The following is an 8,829-nucleotide window of genomic DNA, read 5'->3' as shown; positions in this document are numbered from 1 at the left end:
CCTCCAGTTCTATAGACGTCACCTCCACTTGCTTTTTTGCTTCTTTTCTGTTGCTCCGTGACTTTTGCCTCCCTCTGCTGGACACCAGCTGCCAGCCCTCCCTCCCTCTCTCCCCGGTTATCCCCAGGCCAGGCCTGGCTGGGACGCTCTGGCCCCCCTAGCATCCCCGTTCCTCCCCTCCCTGTCCCAGGAGGTACCTGCATGCCAGGCCCAGCAGTCTCTGGGCCAACTCCGCTCCCACTCCACAGCCTCTGCTGGCCTCAAGGAGGGCTCCTCACACATAGCCCCTCGACCCAGCCCTCCCTGCAGCACCTGTGGCGCCCTGGGGACAGCTGCTGGCACCTACTTGGGTGAGGCTCTGGGCAGGACCGCTTCCTCCTCTTCCTCCTTCCCCAGGGCCCTCAGCACCAGGTGGGAAATTCTTGGCTGTAGCCTGACTGGTTGTCCAGGAAGCTCCTCTCTCAACTTCCCAGGTGACCCAGTATCTCCATGAGCAGTGTCCCTGTCACAGCCACCTCCCTCCCTTCAAGCATGGGAACAGGCACAACTGGTGGGGCCGCTGCCTTCCTGGGCTCAGGCCTTTGGCCTGGAGCCTTGGGGGACTTCCTCGAAGGGGGTAGGGGGCAGGGGCTTTGCTTCCAGACACTTGCTCCCTCAGCCCACAGGCATCCTAACGGCCAGCCTCACCACTTGCTCTGCCCACTTGGCCCGGCTCCCAGCACCTTCCACCTCTGTGTCTCCAAATTCCCTTGGTGGGTCCTCAAAAGAGGAGGCCTAAGGCGCCCCCACCTGCTGTCCCATGAGGTGGGAAGGCAGGCAGGTGTGGCCACCATTGTCCAGGTACGCCAACAGCCTCCGGGGCCAAGGGCCTGTGAGGGCCCCCACCACCAAGTGCTGGTGCTGTTTTCTCAAGAATGAGGCTGCCAGGAGGCCATCCAGCTACTAGGCCAGGGACACCTGACTGGGCCCAGGGAGCCCCCAACTTTCCAGCCTTGCCTCACATGCTCCCTGCAGGCCACTTGGGGCCCCCACAGGGCCATTTGCAGGTGTCTGTGGGCTTGGGTGGAGCCCTGATGGTGCAGTGGTTAAGAGCTACAGCTGCTAACAAAAGGTCGGCAGTTGGAATCCGCCAGGTGCTCCTTGGAAACCCTATGGGGCAGTTCTACTCTGTCCTGTAGGGTTGCCGTGAGTCAGAATCAACTCCACGGCAATGGGTTTTTGGTTTGGGGTCTTGGGCATCAGCTTGGTGGGTGGACAGATCTCCAGGCTCAGTCATCTGCCATCCCATCTTGACCGCCTGTTCCCGGGCTCACACTGCTTGTCCATCCACCTGCCCATCATCTGTCCAGCACCTGGGAAGAAACTGTTCAGCTACCTATCCCTCCTTCCCTCCTTGCAGCCCCTGCTAATGGCTTATTAGACATGATGGGTCATTACACTCTTGATGACAGATATCACCTCTGTCCTGGTCGAAGATGAGCCCTGAAGGTGGGCGAGCCGCCCCAGGCTACCTTCAATCACTGGGTGACACTAGAGTGTGCCCCTTCTCCTTCACGGACTGAACCCATTTCAGTCTGATGCCCCACGACAGCAGAAACTGAGGCCTGGGAAGGTGGAGCTGGGCAGAGGGTACAGCCTCCCTGGAGGCTTGTGGTTCCTCCTGTACCTGTGATGACACGTTCCTGCACCTATGGTGGCGTGTGTCAGGGGCCTGTGTGGCCTGGGAGCCAGCTCCTTGCTTTGTAAACGTGGGGTGTGTGTGTCCCAGTGGCTGTGAGCAAGTGAGGGGGTGCGTGAGCGAGGGGGCGGCGAGCCGGCCACACTGGTCCTGCGGCCTCAGCCTGGTCGCCTGGTCGTTGCCCAACAGGCCGCTGGGGGCGGGCCTCAGCCGCTGATTAAAGGCCGCCTGGAGCAGCCTGCAGGAGACAGGTGCTCAGCAGCCAAGAAGCCAGCCGGTGCTCACCCCAGGTAAGCGAGGACAGGCCACCCCAAGCTCGAGCCCAGAGGTGGCAGTGGTGAGGTTGGGGCTGGCCCCCGTAGGCCGGGGAAAAGGTACGGGAGGCTGAGGGCCAGAGTCACAGCCTGGCTCTCTCAGGCCCTAGCCCTAGGGGTGGAAAGTCAGGGTCCGTGCCTGAGGCTCCCAGTCAAGTCTCAGTACCATTCCCTGGGCTGCACCAGGGTGGGGACCACAAGAAGAAAAGGCCTTGCCTCCCAAAGTGCCCAGTGGGGGTCCTGATGCAGAGCGGGTGCCAAGCAAGAGGCAGAGGCCTCTAGTGTCTGGGGAAGTCAGGCCTGCCTTTTGCTGTTGGTCAGCGTCCTCAGGGACAGAGTGGAGGCAGTGGCAAGCCCCTGAGAGGCCCCATCTTGGACAGAAGTAGCGTCCCCGCCAAAAGTCCCATTGTTTCAGCTGTGGGTGCCAGGCCCAAGCTTCTCTATCTCTAGCCCTTGGGCTTAGTGCCTTTTGCTCTGGCAGCTTTAGACCTCCCTATCCCCTTGAGCACATCGCCATGTCTGAGGCACCCCGGGCTGAGACCTTTGTCTTCATGGACCTGGAAGCCACCGGGCTTCCGAATGTGGATCCTGAGATTGCTGAGATATCCCTGTTTGCCGTCCACCGCTCTTCACTGGAGAACCCACAGCTCGATGAGGTGGGCACCCCTGTGCTGCCCCGGGTCCTGGACAAGCTCACCCTGTGCATGAGCCCAGAGCACCCCTTCACTGCCAAGGCCAGCGAGATCACAGGCCTGAGCAGTGAGGGCCTGGCACAGTGCCGGAAGGCCGGCTTTGATGGTGCAGTGGTACGGACACTGCAGGCCTTCCTGAGCCGCCAGGAGGGCCCCCTCTGCCTTGTGGCCCATAACGGCTTCGATTACGACTTCCCCCTGCTTTGCACAGAGCTGCAACGCCTGGGTGCCCACCTGCCCCCAGACACTGTCTGCCTGGATACACTGCCCGCACTTCGGGGCCTGGACCGTGCTCACAGCCACGGCACCCGCGCCCAGGGCCGCAAAGGCTATAGCCTGGGCAGCCTCTTCCGCCGCTATTTCCAGGCTGAGCCAAGCGCCGCCCACTCGGCTGAGGGCGATGTGCACACGCTGCTCATGGTCTTCCTACACCGCGCGGCTGAGCTGCTCACCTGGGCGGATGAGCAGGCCCGCAGCTGGACCCACATCGAGCCCATGTACACCCCACCTGAGGTCCCGAGCCTCGAGGCCTAAGCAGCTGCCTGAAACACGAGAGCCAGCTGCCCACGCCTGGACCAGCTGACAAGCCCTTTGCAACCCCAGCCAGCCTCAATACTTGACTCACTGGGTGGGTGACACCAAGTGGGTCCCAGTTCACTCGGCAGCCATGCCCCTTACCTGGCTCTTCTGGCTGGGCCGCCCAGGCTTCCCCGGGTCCTAGAGCCCCACGCCTACCCCATGCCCACTCCCCTGGCCGACCTGGGTGCTGGAACGTCTTGGCTGTGGCGCTATGGGGCTCCTGCCTCTCGCCCTGTCTCAATAAACATCGCAACCGACACCCGCCTCACTTCCCCACTCTCCAGCAGCACCTCGTTGCTGCCCCCATTGTATCCTTGTGGTCAACTCATGGCAGAGTGAGGAGACCACGGCCTGGGCAGTCCTGAGTCACAGCCACCCCCAGACTTGGGCCCACCAGTGGCTCCCCCATGTCCTCAAGGTGGGCCCAAGTCTGTGCCCAGGGAGGAGAGGAGAGAGCTGCCTCTGGCTGGAGCACCAGCACACAGCTCCGCCCCAGCTTGTTGGCTCCACCCAGAAGGCCTGGCCCTCCCTGGAAAGCAGTGCAGCGGCCAGCAGCCCCGGGGTGCTCCTGAAAAAGGGAGTCCCCCACACACTCTGCAGGCACACACATTACAGGGCCCTCAAAGGAGTGTCCCATCATACAGGGTGCTATGGGGGCCTCCAGGCAAACAGAGGAGCAGAAGAGAGATGGGCGGCTGCACAGGGAGGCCAGACCCAGGCGGGGGTCCACCCTGGGCCTCATCTCCCTCCCAAGTGGCCCTGGCAGGCCTGGCTGGGCTGAGAGGCTGCTTGGGAGGTGGCATCTCCTTGCCAGGTGGCTGGGACAGGCCTTCAGGAGCTGGGACTTAGCCCTGGTACCCCGCCCTGAGGTGCTGCCAGCCTCGTGGGAGGCAGACCGGGGAAGGAGGGGGTGGGGTGACCACTCCTGCAGACTGACTCTTGGCAAAGCCCCGAACCAGCTGGGCCCGTTCAGGGAACCCTAAGTAGGTCAAGATGATGAGAGCAGCTTAGATGCGCAGGCTGGCGGAAGGGTGAGGGCCTGGGGCCACCACCCATGCCAAGCAGGGGAGGGGCACTATCTGGTTATGTTTTTAAATATCTACCAGTCAGACTATGTAGACAATGGGTGGGGTGGCAGCCAAGGGCAGAATGACAGAGTTGGGGGACAGATGGGGGGCGCAATGGCCCGCAGGTGGCTAGTTGGGGAGCTTGGCCAGAGCCCAGCTTCCCGAGGAGGGTTGCTTCAGTCCCCACCCTGGGAGAGTGCCCACCTGGCCAGGGCTGGCTGAGCAGGGATGGGGCTTCAGGCCAGGACCCTCCACCAGACAGGAGCAGAAAGAGTGGGGGACACTCAAGAATCAAGACTGCCAGTGCCACTCCAATCCCTTCCTGCCTGTGTCTCAGTTCCCAGCAGGAACAAGTCTTTCTCATCTGGCTGGTCAGATCCAGGGCGGGAGCCTTGGCCAGCATGTGAGGAGTTTGAAACCTTGGCCTGGCCGCCAAATCGCTGGGTAGGTGACACCAACTGGGTCCCTTACCCCTTGGCCGCCAGGCTCAGACAGACAGGTGGACGGCCTCAACAGTCGATCTGTGGCCTTTGGGCCCAGGTGCTGCTCCTCACCACTCCGGGCTCACCTGCCCCATGGTGGCCTGACCTCTGGCACCTCCCTGAGTCCGTGCTCCAACTGGCCAGGCCAAGCACTTGGGTTCCACTCTGGGCAGACAGGCCGGGGCTTGTCCCACTGCTGAGGAATGTTTAACACTCGCTTTGCAGGAAAAGAAATGTGTGTCTTAAGTCAGTCTCTTCTGAGATATAAGAGATTAAACAAGCGAGTAATAGAAGCGGAGACGGGAAAAGAGAAGCTCAAAGAGACAAGGACTTTCCCTCAGAGTGCACAGAAAAAGAAAGCCTTCCCCTAAAGCCAGCACCCTGAATTCAGACTTCAAGCCTCTTAGAATATGAAAAAATAAATTTCTGTTTGTTAAAGCCATCCACTTGTGGTAGTCCTGTTATAGCAACACTAGATAACTAAGACAGTGTGTCTAACAGTTGGCTTGTGAAATTCCTGAAAATTTAAGACCTATTCCCCAAAACCAAACCAACCCATTGCTGTTGAGTCGATTCTGACTCACAGCAACCCTACAGGATAGAGTGGAACTGGCTAAAATGAAAAGACAGCCCATACCAAGTGTCGGCAAGAATATATGACTGGTGGGAAAATAAAATGGTACCACCACTTGAGAACAGTTTGGCAGTATCTTTAAAGTTAAACATATACCTACCATATCATCCAACTATCACACGTTTCCAGTCTTTACCCAAGAGAAACGAATTCATACGTCCACACAGAGACTCGGAACGGACTGTTCAGGCAGCTTTATTCGCATAATAGCCCCGTGTGGTCCAGTACCCTGCAGACGCCTGCTCAGCCACAAAACGAAGTGAACTGTTGATACCTGCAACGACCTGGATGCGTCTCAGAGCAATTCTGCTGAGTGAAGGGAGCCAGACACAGTAGAGCTGCAATGTGTCCCTGACCTCCCTGGGCTCGTTCCTGGCTGGCCAGCTGCCTCTCATCAAGATGCGTTGCCAACTGACGGGCCACATCAGGCCACGAGGGGCGTTGGCCAATGGGGAGGCAGCCGTGATTATGAGAGCGTACCTGGGGGACATAAATCAACTGGAAAAGGAATTATTCATGGAGAGGGACAGATAATAGAATAAAAAGGCCATGAGTATTGCCAGTGTGTCTTTGTGCAGGAGGCGATGTGACGAGGGCAAAGTCTGAATCAGGCCGTGTGGAGCTGGAGCAGAAAGCTGGAGAGATGAAATGGGCTGCTCCACTTGCCGTTGTCCGGGCGGAAACAGCTGGAGGGTTGCAGGTTTTGTAAGTAAGGCCTGCCCCTGGTAAAGGATCCAGGCAATACCGCCAGCCTGCGGAGTTTCATGGGAAGGCTCCTCCCCTGCAAGCGCTGTCAGCATCACCGTGACCTGGTTTTCCGGCACCTCAGCCCATGTACTCGTACAGTACAGTCCCCCACATACCTCCACCTGCAGCCCCACATACACACCCCCCACACATACACCTCCCATGCGTACGCCCCACCCCCCAAGCACCTCCGCACTCACACACGCACATACACTCCCTACTCGCACCCATTCACACACTCCCCACATACGCACCGTCCCACCTCCCCACATACACCCTCCTCTCACCCGTGCACCCACCCACATGGCCACAAACACCCCCCCATTCACACACACCCCTCACTCACACACTCACTTATGATTTTGCAGACGGGATCTTATTAAATGTTAATTTTAAAAACTCACAAACACATTTTTGTTTAGAAGTGTTTTTATAGTCAACCCCCCCCGGGTTTTCAAATGTATTGACATAATTTTTTCCATTTCTGCTGTATATGTACACTAATTGTGTATAGTTTTGTCATGTCTCTCCTTTTTCCTTAACAAGGATTATGAGGTTTATACATTTCATTGGTCTTTTCAAAGAAAAAAAACAAGAATTTATCTTCTCTCCTCAGTGGCGTCACTAGGGTTGGTGTCACCCAGTGTGGTAACTCATGGTCTCACCCCCCCATGCCAATTACCACAATATTATAGCCGAAACACCAAAAGATCTGACAAAATCAGCCACCGTAAAGCAGCAGCAACAAAGGAAACACCACCAGCTCCGAAAACACCATCACATGCTTGTACCACGTGCAGAAGAAACCAGGTGATTTGAATCGTCATTGTCACTGGATAATAATGACAGCTCTGACCAGAGCACATTAGAAGAAAAAAGGTTCAAAAAGTAAATAAGCATAGAGTTTTAGCCTCGTACGTATCTTGATACATGGAAGCTGGGCTTATGAAGAATATTTTTGTTGTTAGAACTAACTACAGCAGAAATAATAAATTTCTGTTGAAATACTGCACAAAAATTTTATACACAGTCATTTTGGTGTCACTCCCTCTGACAGTGTCACCCTATGCGGCGGGCACCACCCTGGTGACTCCATTGTCTCTCCTTTTTTTTTTTTCCAGCTTCATTAACTTCAGCTTTTGTCTTTATTAATCTCACCTATTTTCTTTTTTTGAATTTCCTAAGATGAAGACTAGCTTTCTTCGCCACCTGCCTTTTTTGGATGATTAAGGCACCCATTCAAAGGGCCTCAAGTTGGCTGCGACTCATGGCGACCCCAGTTACAACGGAAGGAAAGTTTGCCTGGTCCCACGCCACCTTCGTGATTGCCGGTGGGCGGTGGTGTTGCTTTACAGACAGTTGGTGATTTCGCTTTGGATTCCCTCCCCGGTCCAGTTGCACAGTAGAGTACATCTGAATTTCCGGGAACTTAAGATTTTGTACCACCTTCTATAATGAATCTCTAATTGTCTTGAATAAAAATCTGAGGATGTGTTGTTTAAAGTATCTTTTCAAATTAAGATCGTTTGGGGGCCACATGCATAAATAACTTTTGTAAATGTTCCGCAGACTGAAACTGTGCAGAGCTCGCTCCTTAAGCGCCGTGGGCTTTTCTAGATAGCTCTGAAACCTGGCTTGACAATTGTATTATCAAGTCTTTTATGTTTTCACTTGTTTTTCATCTACTACATCCGTCTAATTCTATGACGTTATTCAAAACTCCCACCAGACGTGCGGTTACCAGGGTCTTCTTGCACGCCTAACAGTTTGTCTGTATACTTTTAGTAGCCGTGTCCCTGCTTGCATCTCTGTTCTCTGGGCTTTTTCACAGAGCACCTGCCCAACCATGCCGTCGGTGTCTGCTTAGAGTCACCTGCACTTTGCAGGGCCAACCCCACCACTGTTTCCTCTGACTCTGTCTCCATCTTCCCTGTCCTGACGTCTCCACTCTGTCTCAGGTGTTGTTTGGCCAGATTCCTGTTTCTAGGAGATTTTCTTCTAGTAGATAAGATTTTCTGAATTCTCATTTTCCTTCCCCTGCTGGTCAGCCAACGTTCCCCAGCTTCCAGCTTCCGGAGTCGCGCAGAGAGGCTGGGCCACTCTGAATTCTTTTTTGTCTGAAAGTAGATGCTCTGCTTAGCCTAGGAGCTCTGGGAGCTTTGTCATCTAAGGAGGTTGGTTTTCCTCAATCCAGGTGCCTCCCTTTTCAAGCCTCTCAATCATTTCCGTTATCATTTCTATCCGCTCTCAGGACCTAGCCCTGGCTGCTTGAGCGGGCCAGTTCCAGATGAGGCCCCAGCCTCCAAGCAGTGAGGGCTCTGCCTGTCTAGGGGCCGGGGGACCAGGGAGGCCCGGAGGGTGGTCAGTGAGTGGAACCAGGGGCCACACTCTTTCTAAGTCCTCCGGCTCAGACTCCTCCCTCTGTCCAAGGCCCTGCTCCCAACCTCCAGACTCCTCCCCACAAAGCCTGAGATGGGTGATTAGTGAAGAAGCGTGACTCAGGCTGTGATGTACATCGCACAGGCTAGGGAGATGCCCTAGCCAGGCAGATCCACTCTGTCTTACCCACGCTCCCAGGTAAACTCAGTTGCCTGGTAATCAGGCAAATGCCGCTCAGAGCCGGATGGCTAGATTCT

At 56.0% G+C, this 8,829-nt stretch overlaps 1 protein-coding gene across 2 annotated transcripts; it reads left to right on the top strand.

Annotated features, from left to right (window-relative positions):
* Positions 1 to 121: 121 nt before the first annotated feature.
* On the top strand, positions 122 to 6,424 carry TREX2 (three prime repair exonuclease 2). Of its 2 annotated transcripts, XM_010601107.3 has the most exons (3): positions 122 to 350; positions 1,868 to 1,968; positions 2,474 to 6,424. In XM_010601107.3, exon 3 carries the CDS (start codon positions 2,508 to 2,510, stop codon positions 3,216 to 3,218), a length of 711 nt encoding a protein of 236 aa, XP_010599409.1. In that variant the 5' UTR covers positions 122 to 350; positions 1,868 to 1,968; positions 2,474 to 2,507; the 3' UTR covers positions 3,219 to 6,424. The 2 variants fall into 2 exon arrangements, with proteins under 2 accessions (XP_010599409.1, XP_010599410.1); XM_010601108.3 differs by lacking the exon at positions 122 to 350 and having other exon boundaries at positions 1,822 to 1,968.
* Positions 6,425 to 8,829: the final 2,405 nt, after the last annotated feature.

The sequence above is a fragment of the Loxodonta africana genome, chromosome X (assembly GCF_030014295.1).
Source record: "Loxodonta africana isolate mLoxAfr1 chromosome X, mLoxAfr1.hap2, whole genome shotgun sequence".
Lineage (NCBI taxonomy): Eukaryota > Metazoa > Chordata > Mammalia > Proboscidea > Elephantidae > Loxodonta > Loxodonta africana.
The sequence above is the reverse complement of the archived record's forward strand: the minus strand, read 5'-3'. Positions and strand labels throughout refer to the sequence as shown.